At 43.8% G+C, this 18,313-nt stretch overlaps 1 protein-coding gene across 1 annotated transcript; it reads left to right on the forward strand.

Moving 5' to 3' along the window:
- Positions 1 to 1,572: 1,572 nt before the first annotated feature.
- Positions 1,573 to 11,714, forward strand: pkdccb (protein kinase domain containing, cytoplasmic b). The gene is made up of 7 exons (XM_035609974.2): positions 1,573 to 2,398; positions 3,183 to 3,323; positions 5,182 to 5,453; positions 5,810 to 5,889; positions 6,202 to 6,309; positions 10,185 to 10,361; positions 10,709 to 11,714. The coding sequence occupies exons 1-7, from the start codon at positions 1,796 to 1,798 to the stop codon at positions 10,813 to 10,815; spliced, it is 1,488 nt and encodes a 495-aa protein (XP_035465867.1). The 5' UTR covers positions 1,573 to 1,795; the 3' UTR covers positions 10,816 to 11,714.
- Positions 11,715 to 18,313: the final 6,599 nt, after the last annotated feature.

The raw sequence follows: 18,313 nt of genomic DNA on the forward strand, positions 1-18,313 counted from the left end.
TGCTCTAGCTTTTACATAATGAAAAAAATGGGAAGAGAACTGGCGAAGGAAAAAAAAGGGAAGAGTATGACTTTGGGCTTCTTATGAAGAGAAGTACGAGAGAAAGCCGAGGCTCAGCAGACCAGTGTGAGTCGCTGCTAATGAGGCGGCCACTGGTCTGGTTCTGGTTATAAATATGAATCATGGCACTGGGCCCTGCTCTCCGAGGGACCACATTGGGGGGGGGGGAGGGAGGTGATTTATTGGAAGAAAGGCAAAGATCAGGAAAAGGAGGGTGTGAGAAAAAGTTTTGTTGGAGAGATCAAAGTTCTATAAATAAGAAGCGGAGACAGTGGATTTATTTTTGATTCAATATAGCCTCATTAGGGGCCTCAATAAGTCATGCAGTGTAAAAACTCATTCCTACATAGTGCAATATATATATGTATATATATAAATTAAATATATATAGATAAATAATACACATCTTCCTGCTCAAGTCTGAAGTGTTCTCGTGAATTACCATGGCCGTATTTAAACAAAGGTCTGCTGTGTTGGGTAGGTTCCTGAGCAGCATGTGTTGCAGCTGGCATGGCGAATGCCTTGTTGACTTCAGACACTGATTAACTTACACTGTTTTGCTGTCCAGCCTGGCACACACACACACACACACACACACACACACACACACACACACACACACACGCACACACACAAAAGAAAAGCTTTTGTACCAGCGCTTTGGGTCCATGAAAAGCGCTTTATAAATCAAATATATTATTATTATTATTAAAAGAACATGCAAGAGAACATGCAAATCACACACGTATCCACTTACTGAATACCACACACACACACACACACACACACACACACACACACACACACACACACACACACACACACAAACACGCACGCACGCACGCATACACACACTCACACACACACACACACACACACACACACACACACACACACACACACACACACACACACACACACACACACATAATGAGAGGCTGAAGGGAGAGGGGGGTTTGGCTTCTGGCTAGTGCTGAGGTGACAGCCATGGTAATTTCCTGTGGCAGATTTCTGGGAAACGCTTCATTACCGCTTCAATGCTGCCTCCACATCTGTGAAGTACAGTTGTGTGAATACAGTACAGAGTATACTACTACAACAAAAACGACTGTGTGTGGAAACAATGAGAAATATCTGATGTGTTATTTTGATTCAATCGATACATCTCCTGATTATTCAGAAATCATTTTTTCATTATTAAGAGAAACAATGAGGTGATTTGCTGCCACCTGTTGGACAGATGGTGGAGGTGATAGCAGTCGTCTACTAGTCTGTCACGAAGTCGTTCTTTAAAAAATAAAGCTCCGCGTACAGACACGTTTTATACCGCGACAGCATCAGCAGAGTAACAAACAACGATGATGTTTTTACGAGCGCAAATTTAAATTTGGATTGTTAATTATTCGTTTTGTGCGTCAGTGTTAACTGAAACGTGAAGACAGATTATGTCTTCTCCCCCTCTTCAAATAGTGAAAGCAGCAGCGGGCGGCGCTTTAGCATGTGGACGGACGGACCACATGAGGCCGAGGCCTCCTGCAGAGTTGCTGCTGCGCGGGTGTAAAGTTACGAGCGCACAGGACACACCTCCAGAGGGAGTTCCCTGGTGGACACAAGGAGCCGATCACGTCTCCTGCAGGACGCCCAGGAGGAGTCCTGCCATTCGGAGCGAGCGGTCGTCGGAGCCCGCGGCCGTGCGCCTTCCCCCCGCAGCTGTCGCCGTGCCACGGGAGGCAACATGCCCGAGATGGGCAACTCTTTACGCGCGGCCGCCCTCCTGGCGTTCGTGGTCCTCTCCATTCTGGTGTCACTGTTGATCAGCAGCGTGCAGCAGTTCGGAGCGAGGGTATCGCACTTTTCCAATGCAACTGTTGCAGCGGCTGATGCGGAGGAGTTGGCGACGCTGCGCGGGGCGTTGATTCACCAGCTGAACGAGAGGCGCAAAGAAATACTTCCGCTGCTTTCACCCGATGGAGATGAACAGGGACAACCGGCGGGGACTCGACTTTCTCCCGAGCCGGACGCGACTGTGGATTATGATCTGTGGAATGAGATCACGCATGGCTCCAGGAAAGCGCATATGGATGAAATGGGCTGTGACTCCCTGGTGGACATGCAGGCGGTGGAGATCCTCGGCTCTGGATACACCAAACTGGTTGTCAAAGTGAACCTGGCCGGAGGTCAGCCCGTGGCCCTAAAGCTCGTCAACGAGCAGGGGATCGACATGGGGAAGTGTTTGGAGGATTTTAAAGACCCGCCGGGCTGCAGGGAGCTCGTGTCCTACAAGCTGCAGAAAGAAATAGTCCTGTTGCAGAGGCTGCAGCATCCAAATGTCATAAAGGTAAAGTGTTTCTTCAGTGTGTTCAATTTGAAGACTCTTATGTATCCAGTTAAATGTTCAAAGCTAATGTCCAATTACCAAAACAACATTACAGACAATATGTGTTACTGCAAAGTTGAGGAATGTGTGGGGCCTCGGCAGCTACTGGCCACTTCTGAACACTGGAAATACTGATGGGATATTATTAAGACTTTCCATAATCCATGCACCGCTGCTCACATTTTCCTTTGTCTCATAGGCAGTGAACTGCATGAAAGGCCCCATTGGCTCTGCAGGACTTTCCCATGTAATTAAATTAAATTCCCTGACCCCGTTCTGACCTTTTGGTCCAGTTTGGCAAGAGCTGACAATGTGCCTCTGTCCTCTCCGCTATCCCTGGTTGCATCTGAAACCCCCGGCGCTTATTCACTCAAACCATTACAGCCCCATTTAGAACTAGTTTGAACTTATCGGATGTGTTTGTTGCTCACGTCCAACGGCCGTGTGACGGCAGAGTGTCGGACGGCTCAATTAAACTCACAAGTGTACAGGCCACATTCCCCGTTAGCCATAATGTGATTTTATTGTCACAAGTCTGAGCTGCAGGGAGTGAGGCCGGCAGAACAACATTGTCCTCCTGAAGTAGCTCCACACACGCAGAGCTTTTGGAAGCCATGGCCTGTTGCATTATTTCCTTTCTGCACAATAAAATTGCAAAAGTGAAAAAGTAGGTTAATCATTGGTTTTTATTTTTTACTATCCATTTTTTCGCTGTGACTAACTACAGTTATTCTCCACTCCACAGCTCAGGGGTCATTGTGCAGGAGATGCACGAGTCCAGGGAGAACGAGGAGCAGACCGAGGAAGAGTCACCGTGATTCTGGAGCAGGGGAATCCTCTGCAGATGATCCAGCTGCTGCAGAGCCCCTGGGAGGACAGATTCAGGGTAAGCCCGCTAGCTTCCTCTCTTTAGCTCTTGATGCGCACGCCCTGTCATTTGGCCTTTACACTGCACCACACACTCGCTCACACGCGTTGCACGTACTGCAACTGTTGCGAGCCCTCCTCGCAGAAAAGATGAAGGTCGAAAGATGAGGGGACGTGGACACTTGAAACTCCTGGAGGTCTGACATCTGTCCCCTCAGTGTATTTGATCAGGCTATGGTGAAATGGAGATGGGTCCTGGAGTTAATCCACTGGAGGCGAGGAATGTCATGTGTCCCACATGCGCACACACACACACACACACACACACACACACACACACACACACACACACACACACACACACACACACACACACACACACACACACACACACACGGCCTCAGCTCAACCCCCATCACAGGTATGCTCACAGTAGGAGTCAACAGAGGCTGAATTTAAACTCCACTGGTCCAGGGATCCAACTGTGTGTGTGTGTGTGTGTGTGTGTGTGTGTGTGTGTGTGTGTGTGTGTGTGTGTGTGTGTGTGTGTGTGTGTGCGTGTGTGCGTGTGTGCGTGTGTGCGTGTGTGCGTGCGCGCGTGCGCGCGTGCGCGTGTGTTCACGCATGGATGTGTTTGAAAGAGAAAGAGAGAATGGGTGCAGGAGCAAAAAAACATCGGAACATGCATGTTCCATGTTTTGTCCATGGATCAGCAAAGGTAACATCGCAGTATCTTCTCAACTCTGGGCCCCATTTTGCAACATCACACAAACAGCTTTTCATAATACCCCCCCTCGAGCTGCTCGGCCCCTTTCAGCTACGTTGCATCTGCGCAGGCTACAGTAATCCAAGGGTGTTCGGTTTCACCCAACCCTGCTTTTACAGTACTTCGATCCCACCAAGTGACGGCCAGGAGACTCTAGGCATTACCTAACACTGCTGCTATGTTTGCAGTGTGACAGAATCATTTCATGCTCTGTCAGTGCGCGGCTAATGCCTTTATTTTGCCTGTAGTGGCCTACTTATTTTCTCTTTTCTGTTTTTATTATAGGATTTAAAGAGTACTATAAAAACAGTCCGAGGAAATGGTTTGCAAATGTGGTCGGTGAAACGTCTTAAAAGCAAATAACTCTTGTTTTTGCAAGACTGACTTTTTGTGTTTTTCACCATTTTTAGCTATATCATGAAACCTAATGATATTGTCCTGCTTTATTTGGTTCTTCATACATTTCTAAAAGCTTTTTATTTAAATGTGGAAGAAGCACCAGAAGCAACCAGAAAAACAAAACCATTATTTTTCTTACTGATTCATTCTGTGGGCAGAAAATAAAAAAGCACATTTTTGGAACAATCAGTTTCTATGCAAAATAACCATTGAAAAAAATATTTCCGCTTCTCCAAGGAAAAACTTTGCTAAATTGAACATTTTTGGGGTTCTTGATTGTTGATCAGACAAAATACAATAATGATGGGCTTTTTTTATACTTCATCGCCCCTATAGTTAATTCCTAGAATAATTTCAGGGGAAATTATATTGGGAAAAGATGTTAGTTACATCTTTAAGTGGGAATTTGATTTGGGGGGGTTTTGGGCAAAAAATGTTAGGTTTGAAATGATGCAACAAGGCAAAAAAATAGTAAAACCCAAACATTATTGGGCTCTAAAATTAATGTTTTGCCTTTCTTTCTACTAAATTACAATTATCTGCCTATCAAAATTGTAAAAAATAAAGTATTTTTTCTGTTGACTAGCTGATTAATTGTTTGAGATGTATTTGCAAGGACAGTATGTTACTCCTTGCCTGCATTACTGTGCACCTAAACCAATTTACCATCAATCCAGCTGATCAGGTTTTGGCATGTCCGCTCTCCTCCCAGGTGTGTCTGGACCTGGTCCGACTCCTCCACTTCCTCTCGCAGTCTCCTCTTGGCTCTGTGGCTCTGCTGGACTTCCAGCCCCGGCAGTTTGTCACCGTGTCCGGCGAGCTGAAGCTCACCGACCTGGACGACGCCAGCGCGGAAGAAACCGCCTGCCAGAGTGACGCAGACTGCACCCTACTGTTTCCCCACAGAAATTTCACCCTGCCCTGCTCGACTCGGGGCGTGTGCGAGGGCCTGAATGAGAAGAGGAACATTTACAACGCCTATAGGTAAGAAAAGTGACAGTTTTATGAGATGATAGATGTGTGATGGATGGATGGAGCAGCAGCCACATGAATGATTGCTTAAGTATAGGCTCGGCTGACACCTAAACTGTTGTCGATAGTAAAGACATCCAGATGAAAATTTGTGCTTAGACGGAGGAGAGGTGATAAATAAATTAGTAGTCCCAGTGGGGGGGTTAGGAGTATTTCCTCTTTTTAAAAAGCCGTCAGATTTTTTGACAGCTTTACGATCTGTTTGTTTTCACACCAATGTGAGACAAGTCATGCTCTGTGAGAACTATGTGATGGGGCTTGTCTTGTGTTTCTGTCTGTCTGAGTGAGTTGTCTCTGCTTGGCCCCAGGTATTTTTTCACCTACCTGCTGCCTCACCAGGCCCCGCCCGGCCTCACACACCTGGTAGACCACATCATGAACTCCACAGGTGAGGCCGAGAGACGTCTTGACATGACAGGACGCTATTATGCTATTGAAGATCAGAAAGTAAATCACTCCCATTATTGGAGGCGTGTAATTAAGTGTCCCGGTCTACGTGCTTCTTTTAATGAGCTCGGCAAAATGCCCCACGACATGTAACGCAGTAATGAATACAAGTTGTTATCTGTTGAGATCACACGACTGGGATTAGACGAGAGAGCTTAGCGAGGGGGGGGGAAATAAATCATCTGCAGTGGATGACTTTATGCCTGTTGTCAGTTAGATCTTTTACCAGACTCAATGTATTGTATGTGTCCAGGGGAGCTGAAAGCCGACATCAATCAGACACTGGAGGCCTTTGAACAAATCCTCCTCCTCTACAAGTCTGGCCTGCACCTGGACAACCTGCCTCCATCAATAATCAGAGGTAAGAGCTTGTGGAATGAAGGCTGCTTTTTAATTTTTTTTTTTATGAAGTACAGTGGGCCCTCATGGAGACCCTTTTTTTCCCTTGGAAAGAATGCGTGGCTGTTTTTTGAATCACTTTTAGAGAAAACTCAGACAAGTCTACACCACCTTCATTTCTGTGTCTTTAAAAAAAATGAGCGGTGGGGTGGTGGGGGTGTTGCTCCTGCTCATGCTGTTTTGACAGGTTTATTAGGCAGCTGGAATGAAAGGACAAGAGCAACAAAGTGGGATTAATCCTGCACGTCTCTGGCTCAGTCGGCTTTCATTTAACAAAACAGTGCCGGGATTACAGTTTTTCTTCACAGAAGAAACCTTTTATTTAGTTCTTTTGCCTTTGAGGATAGCTGGATCTTATGCAAACTCTTTTTCCAACTTTTGAATTCCTTATATCCAAACAAACTCTTCTTTTCCATTTCAAATTTTCATCCCACTTTTCCATACTTTCAGTGGAAGCTCCAAAAGTCCTTCACATTTCTTCTCTCCAACTCGACTCCACTCACTCCTTTCCAGCCCCCTCACCCCCTCCCGCCATATGAAATATTAATAACAGAATGACTGGCCTGCGTTCCTGTGGTGAGATTTTTCCGTCCCCCAGATGCTGGACTGTTTATATAGCAGCGCTTTGTGAATTTAATCACAGATTCAGGGTAAAGAGGCCTGGGCGCCGAGGTTGACATCGAGAGAGAATGTTTTAGTTTAACAAGTTGGAGCCGTGAGCCAAGCCTGCTGCTGAGTGTCTGTGTGTGTGTGATAAGACCTAAAAAAAATAATGTGTATATTATTTTGCCATATCTGGGTTTTGTTGAAACAGAGAAGTTTTGCGGTCAAGGACGAACCTGCTACCATTTTTGTTTAGGTAAACTTAGTTTAGCGGAGTTCATAGTTTGACATGAGGATATTCCCTTTTGCTTCGAGTTAGATGAGAAGATCAACACTTTCACACAGTTTGTCCAGTCAAAATACAGTTACAGGCAGCAGCCAGTTATCTCAATTCATCAGGCCGACTGGCTCTGTCCCGAGGTCCAACACATGCATAAACCTGCACCTTATTTGTTTGACGCTCCGCTGGTTGACGACAAGACCTTGGTACGTCAGTGCTACTGGCCAAGGTAGTCCAGAACATAACCCCTTGTAAAAGTTTAGTTTGACATATTCAGACCTATTCACTAAAATACACACTCACATTACGTATCCGTCTGGTAAAGATACGACTGAAGCTAGATGTACAACATTGTAGACTAGCAATGTGGGAAAGCAGCCGAAGGGCTCGGTTCAGAGGTTAACAAACCTGCCAGCCAGAACCTCCACAGCTCACTAATGATTGAAAGACTCGTTTGAAGTCTGGTTGACGGCGAGCCTCTCGGTGAGGCTAGTGTTCTAGTCAGGTATAATAACCCCCCTATAAATCCTCAACACCACGTTTTTGCACTTCTGTTCTTGTTTGGTTTTAAACAAACCAATATAACATTTTCAGCACAGTTGAGTGTTGCTCGGTAGATTTTGCTATCTTTCGACAGAGCCAATCTGAGCCTGGCGTCAGCAGACCAATTCGCATTTGCATCTGGGGGAGACCTTCTTAGTAGATTATCAATTAGGAAGAGGTGTTATCAGGGGTCCCAGACAAAGGGCCCCTGGATGCGACATGATAGACCTGCAATGAAGCTTGTTACATATTGTCTCAACAAACGCAGTACGTGTGGTTGTTTGTTCTTCTTTTAGTGAAAATATACTGTCCAGTCCATTACTCGATGGCAAGTTCAACAGAGCTCTTCACATCAGCGGCAGTTGTCGTGCTTGTTAAAATGCTCCAGTGGCACTCCTCTGTCAGTCAGTGTTTCAAACCCAACCCATTTTACATAAAGGGGTTGGAATCGGCCCGACCAGTTTAAGGACGGATGGAAATCTGTCTGAACAGGACGAGTGCCAGACCCATGTTCCAGACGGGCTCTCTGTTTACCCATGTCTCCACTCTTTGTGTCGAGCTAGTTGGCTGCTAACTTTGGCTGACTTTTTATCAGACAACCAACTCAGCAAAAATAAAAGCCAAGAAGTTTATCCACCAAAATGTCAAACTATTGCTATAAGTCATTAAAAAAACTGAGTTTAAAAAGAAAATCAATAGATCCTGCAATTGTATTTTTTTTTAAACCCACACACTCATTAACATGTCTCATCCAAAAAGAGGGAAAAAATCAATCCGAATCGCAGCCAAACACACAAACGCAAAGCTTGATAAAAGAAGCCAAATGGCAGCACATCTCAAAGAGGAACACGGTCTAATAATGTGGGTGTTCGTGTGTGTGCCTGTGTAGAGAAAAAAAAAGATGCTGATCATGTACCAAGTCTTAATTTGAAATTGCTGACAGATGGAGGTTCATCGGTTATGTGAATGTAACTTTTCCACAGCTGAGATCATCTGTGATTGATAAAGGAATTTGATAAAGGAAGCCAGAACCGGGTATATAAGTTTCTTAAGACGGTTGTTGCTGCAATTATCAATTTTTGTGCTATAATATTTATTATTTAGGTCCTGAGCGGTGTCGTGAACATTTTGATATTCTACGTATTAACACGAAGGGAGTACTTACTACCTGCCTTTCATCTTATACACAGAGAGCTTATACTCCTCAGTCCCTGCTGCCCTGTATCTAGGCCTCATTTCTCTTCTCCCCTGAGAAGGATCGTCTAAATACTCCTTCTCCTTGTTCGCTGCTCTCAGACCCAGAAGGTAGCTCCTCGAGTCGTTTTCCTCCTAACAATACCCCTACACACACGCCAGCTCCCGCCATTTAGGAAGGTTAACAGTTTGTACCAGTGTGCCTCCTCCATACCGACTCACAGACTAGGCTTTTGTCCATTTCTGTGCGTGCGTGCGTGCGTACGTGTGTGTGTGTGCGCATGTGTGTGCTTGTGTGTGTGTGTGTGTGTGTGTGTGCGCATACTTCTTTCTCATGGCTCCTGCTATCCTGCTAATGTGTAGCAGATGATCTAAGGCCAGATCCACAAGAAGTCTGACTGAAAGAATTATAATGATGAATGAAGGCAAATGTCGGGCATGAGGAAGGTGAAGTGAAGTTTTTTTGTTTTCAGTGCAGAGCGACTGTTTGTGAGACAAAAGCTCAAAGTGGTGTCAAATGGTGATTATTATTATTGTTTCCATTTTTCAAAGACCAGAACTGATTCTGGGTTATTATGTCAACTAGCAGATTGCCAGACAAAAAATTATCAACAACTTTTTTTCATATTTGGCTTTTTTTCAAGCAGTATGCCAAAGGGTTTGTGGTTCAACCTTGTGTGGATTTTCTGCTTTTCTTTTGCTCATGTGTATCGGTTGAATATTTTTGGGTTCTTGACTGTTTCTTAGAGAAAACATGTAAATTATAGTTGTCACCTTGGGCTTTGGGATTTTCTTTTTGACAAAATGAGGAAGTATTGCTAATGAAATGATCATTTATGGTCATGTTACTCACATTCATATTTATCACAAAAACAGGAAACAAGAATTAAAGGTGGATCATTGTCAAACTGTATAGATGTTTGTGGTACCTTGTGTATGTGCATAAGATGTAGGAAAAGATTTGGTAGGAATGTATTTATGTGTAATATTGAATCTTTCATTCATTATCCTAAAGGGGCTACGTTGTTGTGTGGCAAATATCTTCCCTTTTTCTTCTTTGTTTCTCTTCAAGTTGTTATCTGTTGTCTTCCTTCTGCGTTGCGCTGTATTAGTTTCCCCCACGGGGATCGTTAAACTTTCATCTTATCCCCAGAGAGGGCTTCAAAATCATTCAATCACCTCATGCATTGAAGTGGCCTCTCATCTTCTGTGCTCAGATTACACCGTGATCCGAGGTATGGGAACCTCTGGGAACGTGGAGTACCGCTGCTGGCCGTCCTACAGCCAGCAGGGCTGCGTGCTGTCGGTCCACAGCGCCAGAGAGGCTGCGTACATCTGTAACTCCCACTCCCAGTGCAACAGCTTCACTCTGAGCGGACAGAAGACGTGGACGGGTATGTGATGCCGCAGATGATCACGTCGAGTCCTTTGATCCAAAAGAAAAGTGTTGGATTTATTCCAGCCAGCCTAGGAAAAAAATCATTAGAGGCCTCTTCTGAAAACTTCTGAAAATGCTCCATAATACTGTAGGTTTGTATAATAGCCAAGTACAATCAGGTTTGTCACATGAGTGAGACTGCTGAGTAAACACACCTTCTTTAATCTTTTGATGAAGCTTTTAAATGTTGAAATGTACACAGTTATTAAGGGTGTCAAGTCAGAGCATGTTACTGTTGATGTTGCAGACGTGTTAAACATGACTCTTTCGTTGTTTGTTTTGTTTTTTCCCCGTGCCGTGCAGGGCGTCTCCTGGCCTCTTTCAGGAGCAGCTTCAGTCACCTGGTGCCTGGTGGGACATCAGAGGTTTATGTGAAGAAAACCAAAGCTCCTGAGACCTCCGCGGCGTGACGTGAGGAACAAACAGAACAGTCCTGTTGAGATTTTGTTGGGAGTTGCTGTGGAGTGGGGATGAGCGATAACACACAGCCGGCGATGTGAAGCAAAGCAAAATGTTGCGCTTAAGATGAGAAACTGTGTCCTGCTCGTGAAACATGACGAGCGCAGCTCGGCTCTGTGGGTTCACGGGAGGAGGAGGAGGAGGCGTTTGAAGTGAGGCAAGTGAATGTGATGTATTTATAGGGCTTCTGCTCAGTGACTGTTTGATCTGCCTGCCAGCTCACTGCCTCTGCCAACTACTATTTTAAGGGATTTCCCTTCAGGTACAATTAAGGAGGGAGAGCCTTGCGCCCTTGACATGTGTTTTTTTTTTTCTTTTTTCGCCCATTTCTTTATTTGCCATGTGTGTTGGCTTTCGTTGTGAGGCCAGGTCCCCGTAGTAGGACTTTTAAGCCAAAGAGGTAATGAGAACAGCCACTGCAGCTCAGCGCTTGAAGCCCGAGGACGAGAAAAGAAAACAAGCTCTTATAGAAATACACTTTGATGTTAATGCGCTGAGGTTTCGGCTGTTTTTTCACGGTTCCCTGGCTTAGCTGCGCTGTGGTATGAGATGGCAACAACCATGTAAGCATTTACACGTAAACAACGAGCATCGATGATTAAAACCATTCCAGAGTCTGTTTTACATACTTTTGTAAACTTAGTATATAGTGCTTAGTTCATAAATATTTATGTGATCAAATGATTAAATGTAAATGTTCTTACATAATTGTGCATTATAGCTTACGTGCACCTTGTGGGTGAAACTTTTATTTTCAATGAAAAATGATTCACTTCAGTGGCTTTTTTTTATACTTCACTTATTGCAACTGTACAGTTTTACAATTTGTAATATAAATGTATTGTTTTTACTTTTTGCTGTTGTGGTCATTTCCATTGTTATTTCATTTAAGTGCAACTATAACAGCTATTTCGTATTTCTCTTTAGCACTGTGTGTGTGTGTGTGTGTGTGTGTGTGTGTGTGTGTGTGTGTGTGTGTGTGTGTGTGTGTGTGTGTGTGTGTGTGTGTGTGTGTGTGTGTGTGTGTGTGTGTGTGTGTGTGTGTGTGTGTGTGTGTGTGTGTGTGTGTGTGTGTGTGTGGGAGGTGAAACTTGCATGTGTATACTGACCTGGTTTTGTGTGTGTGTTTAAGTCCTTTATCTGATCGTGTGCCCCCGCATCAACAATCTGTAGCCCATCTGGATGGATGAGACGATGCAAACCTACAGAGCTCCGCAGAGTTTGCACAATACCATAGGAATGCATTCAAATACCACGTCATGCTGGGCTCATTATGAGCCTTAATTAATACATGTAAATCAGCTTACTTACCGGCCCTTTCTCATGGTGAGGGAGGAGGTGCTACTGTAAGACAAAGACAGTCATCGGGACAATCACGGCTCAATTTGTGGTTTGCACGCGAATGGGCTTGCCATCTGTGCCTGCCAGGAGGAACCTGGTGAGGCTGAGATAAAGGCAGGACTGCAGGATTTGTCATCAGCCCCAGAGTTTCTGGTGGGAGATAAAGGCCATACCAAATACCTGTGATATCCTGACATAAGCCAGATACTTCTTTGAAATATCATCCCCTACTCTTCACGTATGTCCCCTTGCAGGGAAAACTAATCGAAAACCTTAATCTTGATGATCAATTTCCTTGTTTAAATTCCTAGTAATTCTAGCACCAACAGCGTGACTGTTGTTGAAATGATCGCGCATCTGGCTGGAGAAACACAATGCCTTTAAAAGAAAACAAAAATCATAAAAACAAGAATACCAGATTCCGAAAAGTTTTGCGGTGATGCCTTTACCATTCAACCATACCACTGACTTGAAAAGACATGCCCTGTCTACAAATTACACTTTTATGGTGGAGACGATGGGGAGGCCTCAGGGTCCTCTTTGGCTCATGTTGGCCCCTTTTCGTCTGGACAAAGCCGACTGATTAGAGTTTGATTTTGGAGATTAGGAGGCTGAGTCAGATGAGATAAAACCAAACCAACTCAGTGGAGCAGCACAGCAGGTCTGACTTGAAGGACTGGGGCGGGGGTGGTCCCCCACAAGACGTTGTGTATTGTCTGTGCAACAGTAAAGACACTGAAAGAATAGCCACAGCAATGTTAAACACAAAACAAAAAAAGAAAAATGGATGGGCAAAGTGATTCTTAGCTATTTCCCCACTTCCCGTCTTTGTGCTAGGCTAAGCTAACTGGCTGCTCAATGTAGTTTAACATTTACCTTCATGCCTTATCCATCTTCTCAACACAAATATTGTTTGTTGTTTAATGTTTTGTTTTTTTAATGGGGATAGATACAAAACAGAGATTTGCACGGCAACAATCCAATCGTAGCATCACAGGATTTGTGGCAACTGCTAATTTCCAAAGCCCGTCCCCAGATTGGCCCTTTAATACAACAAACATAAAACATCAGGATCACACTGTACAATATTTTTCTTCTTTTGTCTCTCACAACAGTCATATCTCAACCTCCAACTCATCAAACTGGTCATACTACACAACTTTTAAAAGCATTTATTCACCAATAAGGTCTTCACACTGATAACACAGCACACATCCCTCGAATATCTGCCAGTGATAAGATTTAATTTATTGGAACTTACAGCTGTTGTTCATCCTCCTCCACATCAGCTCGGAGAAGAAAACGTCTGGCGTCTGCTTTGACTTGGCAAATCTTTTGACAGAGCTAATGGATGTTCTGGCTCCGAATGGGGCTTGCACATGTTTTTAATGCTCGAATGCTTTGAAACACATCACGAATTCCGAGCTGTGATAGATTCATTAGGTTATTCATTTGAGTGCAGCGTATACTCACGACATAACAATGCATCTTTCTTCATATTCAGGGTTGTTGGAGAGCCTTGGGGTTGGTGAATCAGCAGCGTGTTCTGTGGTTATTCCAGAGGAGGTATTCACAGCACAGTTTTTGTATTCTCACTTGAGTCTGAAAGTATTCCCTTTCTTTCCTGACTTTGTTTATTTAGCTGGAAAGCTGGAAATATGTGAGGAGGTTTGAAGGTTGAGTTGCTCTGAGCCCTTTTCTTTTTGTTTTTGCATGAAAGTAATTTTTTGTTTATGGATGTTTTCATATTTGCACGGTGGTGAAACCTTGAAAACGATCATGTGGCATTAATGCCCTGGTTTTCATGTGTGGTACAGTGTTCCTCTGTTTTTAACCGTGTAATTGACAAGTTGGTCTTTTGTGAAAGGTTCGGGGAACGAGCGGGGGAGGAGAAAGATTGTTTTTTTTACTCAGCTCCATACCCCACCATTTCTGTTTTTTTAAGTTTCCAGTTTCACCCGACTTGTTTCCGTCGGGTTTTATTCATGACCTCCATCTGGAAATAATATATGTTCATGAAAACAAGCCATCAGCAATTTTAGGGTTGTGTGTGTGTGTGTGTGTGTGTGTGTGTGTGTGTGTGTGTGTTTGCACATATGTATGTGTGCATGAGCAGGGAGGGGGACATCGGGGCCTCTTCGGTGGGGTTCAGGCTTCGCCAATATAACAGTGTTACGAGAGAGATGTATGTAGGCCTAAGCTAAGAACCAAAGCCTCCATCGTCCTCTCTTAAAACCCTGGTGCGATGCATTTGTGGTCTAGCTAAAGTCTTTGATTCATATGCAAAGTCAAATGCTAGAAACCGCAGCTGCTGGGAAAAATTACGCGTCAGACAGGTCTTTGGCAAGATGTTTGACCTTGGCTCAGACTAAAAATATGCATTAACTCAGTGAAAGCCGACATAGTTCTGCAGGAAAGAAGATCTGGCTTGTGTTTGAGTTGCTCGCATGAGCACATGCAGCCTGTGACGGGAGAGATAGAGCAGATATTCACTCGACGCCCGGCTCACACAAACTCCTCTGTGCCTGCCTGCCGCCTTGGCTGCCGTACACAGGAGACTGGCCGGTCACACCTGAGAGCCTCTGAAGAGTAGCCAGACATTTAGCCGGCCTGTCCCGAGCACAGAGGCTCCTTAGTTTGCAGGTCACTGTCTGTATATCTAACTGTCTAACTAACTATTTGTCTGTCTGCCAGGAGCCGATACTATCTCTTTTAGAGTCATAATGGCTTTAGCAGGCCCCCGAAGCAGAGAGCAAGTAGGTGTGTGTGAGGAGGAGAGGTTTTCATTTCGGTCTGTCTGCAGTGAGGGGGGGTGTGGCTGGATCATGTTTTAAAAGCCCCGAAGTTAACCCCAGTCAAAAGGTTTATGCCCACCACTAAAGCCAGAGAGGCATCTTGAAAGGTGTAATAGCCCAGCATTGTATCCAGTGACGTCTCCAGGGACCCACTGCGTTGTTATCTGTAACATGGCAAAACTGTTTAATACAGTGCTGCACAATTCAGAATGGTGTATTGGAATAATAAAAAAAAATTACTCAGCTTTAAAAGCATTAAAAAAAAGGAAAATTGTGTATTTATTGAAGGTTCAGTGTCTTGGCCGAATATCTGACTTTGGGCAGCCTCACTTGGAGGTATTGCTTACCTTTTTTTCATTATGAGATTCCCACATGTTTCTCTGCCCTGCATTCCCTCCTGCTACATCACAGCAGCAGACTGGGTCTTTTTTTTTTCTTCTTTTGAAGCCCCCCTCCTTCTTCCTCAGTCCATCCATCTGGAACCTCCTTTCACCCCACCCCTCACCTCTGTTGCTGCCACTGCCCCCTCTTTCTGATCAAAATTCCCCAACAGGCAAAATATTTGTTTTCCATCGCTATACTATTAATTTGGACCTCTGCTGCTGCTGTTAAATTGTTCCCCTCCATAAAAAACTCCAACCCTCCATGTCGTCCGCCAGTCTTCCCCACTGCTTCTGTCTTCTTCCAAGTCACAGCCCACAACTGCTGGGACGCATCTGGAGTTTCCCCTGTATTTCAACTGGCTGAGACCTTAGGGCAGGGCTGCTGAGGATCAGGAACTGCTGTGTGTGTGTGTGCGTGTGCGTGTGTGTGTGCGTGTGCGTGTGCGTGTGCGTGTGTGTGTGTGTGTGTGTGTGTGTGTGTGTGTGTGTGTGTGTGTGTGTGTGTGTGTGTGTGTGTGTGTGCGTGTGCGTGTGTGTGTGCGTGTGCGTGTGTGTGTGTGTGTGTGCGTGTGTGTGTGTGCGTGTGTGTGTGTGTTGCTGATTACCACTGCTTTTCAAATCAAAGTGCCTGCCTTTTGTTGCATGCTCTGGAATCCCCTCCGTCACACCTCGGCCGTTTCTCAGCAGGGGGACTTTTGCCCCCAGTCAGAGGAAGACTTCCTCCTCCTCCTCCTCCTCTTCCTCCTCAGTTAATCCTCTATCACAAACGCATCCTTTGACTCCCCCCTAAATTACACAATTATACACAAATTAAATTAATTTGTTAATTTGGTACTTTTATTTTGATCAGATTTTCCAGTTTATTGAAACACCCAATCTAGTCTACTCCTTGTTTTGTACCTAAAATTGAACCTTTGCATTTCAGTAATCCCATTTATCCAGAAACTGTCACTACTTGCAATTTTCCAGTTGATTAGATATTTAAGTCTGTCAGATGACAAGGAAACACCATGATCACAATTGATGTATTTTTACATGTGTTACCTGATGCATGGCTCCTTGATTGGCAGATTACTTGACAATAGAGGTTTACCCAGTAACAAGCTCTAATTTAATTGCAGTATTTGTCTTTGGCACAATGAAGTGCAGCCTCACTTGCCTTGTGCAGGTTGTTAAACCTGTGAAGAGCTGTGAACTGCAGCTCTTTGCCACAAGTCCCCAATTAGGGTTCTGCCCACACAGCTATAAAACAGTTAGGGGAATCATTCAGAGGCTGTTAGATTTAACACTATTAAGAGTTCATTAGTACCTGCATATACAACTGCTGCAGCCATTGGAGGATCATTAACATAGACCCATTAAAATAGGATAGAGGCCTCTTCACTTATATTAATTAGATTCCCTTTGGGCTATAACCTGTAGCATATTTTGATATACAGTACGCACATTTAACCTTTCGTTTGTATGAGGTGTGATGAGAATACATCATCACTGGTGTTCAAAGAAAACATCATGTTTTATATTTCAGGATGCAGCTAAACTGGAGACAGATTGACAGTCTCATATGGAGATTGTGGAGAGCCACTTGGGTTAATTATGAACTTCTTCAAACAGGTTAAGTATAGATAGTCAATAAACTTTCAAAATGATAAATTACATTTAAAATTAAATGTGTTTTTTAATCATTAATCATTAATGGATTCATTAATAATTTTGATAATTTTACAATACTAGGATTTAAAACCAGAAGTAACATTATTCTTATGAATACGCAATTACATTTGTAATTGACACAATTATGTTTTTGTGCACAATGTTTTGGCGAGCTTAGATTCAGCAGCAGATATCATGTGTGTGTGTGTGTATATGACAGACAACATTGGAGGGGGAGAGAAAGAAAAACATCTTGATAGAAAGAGACAGTGGTTTTTGGGCAGTGGTCGACCGAGATTGAGTGAAAAACAGACAGTGATTGAGATAAACTGAAGAGGAAAGGTCAAATTCCAGAGAGGTCACCATAGACTGTGAGCAACGACAGAAAATAAACTCACAACAGACAGACACATAACTCAGTAGATGTAATTACCAAAGTTGAGGAAATAATTTTAATGATCTTTTAACAGTGGTGAAAAAAGGGATTACAATATGTCAACAAGCCTATAAATACTGATACTGGACTAGGGTCTTCATAATACATTAACATTAAGCTTTTCTTTTTAAAAGTGTAACTGCTTGAAGGAAGCGTACTTGGGGACTGTACACAGAGAACGCCACATGAGAAGCACACCACACTTGCTTTGAGGGAAATTACAAACGCACGCTATCCATCTGGTTTCAAGACAAATCACAGAGCAATTATTGTTGCCGCTCTGATGTTGCTTCTGCTCTCTAATAGGCTGCGTAGCCATTTGTTTGATATTTCAAAGCTGACCATAAACAGCCGCTAAATGGTTTGAAAATTATCTAACAAACAGATACAGATCAAAGTGTGTAAAACCACAAGGAGCTCCCATTTCATGGCGTGTGTTTACAGTTAACGTTTCCTTATTGTTGTGTTTACAGGATCCTAACATTACAATCTTTATATTCATAAATCTACTTCTCACAAGTGTCCTGTCTGACCACCTTTCTGATTCATAAGCAATATTCAATCCTCAGAATGACTTCACGGCCAGATCAATGCCCTCCATTCTACAAGAATGTCCTATTGAATTTGACTATTATCGTTTTATCTAATTAGACTTTCACTGTTCAATATTCAATTGCCTTTACAATTGCCTCTAGAATTCGATGGCCCTCGATTGGTCTGCTGTCAATGACTTATCACTATGGTACCAATTTTTTTGACCTCCTTATTTTTGTGCGCTTATTCCTTTCTTTATTGTAACAGGGCACCATTGAAAATGAGAGCTTGTCTGCTGGTGTTTTCC

The sequence above is a fragment of the Scophthalmus maximus genome, chromosome 15 (assembly GCF_022379125.1).
Source record: "Scophthalmus maximus strain ysfricsl-2021 chromosome 15, ASM2237912v1, whole genome shotgun sequence".
In the NCBI taxonomy this organism is placed as follows: Eukaryota; Metazoa; Chordata; class Actinopteri; order Pleuronectiformes; family Scophthalmidae; genus Scophthalmus; species Scophthalmus maximus.

Bases quoted from the DNA above. Each gene is read 5' to 3' on its own strand.
- pkdccb (XM_035609974.2), top strand. From the start codon at position 1,796: ATGCCCGAGATGGGCAACTCTTTACGCGCGGCCGCCCTCCTGGCGTTC. The intron at 5,454-5,809 runs GTAAGAAAAGTG...GCTTGGCCCCAG, and splicing joins AACATTTACAACGCCTATAG to GTATTTTTTCACCTACCTGC. The intron at 10,362-10,708 runs GTATGTGATGCC...CGTGCCGTGCAG, and splicing joins CGGACAGAAGACGTGGACGG to GGCGTCTCCTGGCCTCTTTC.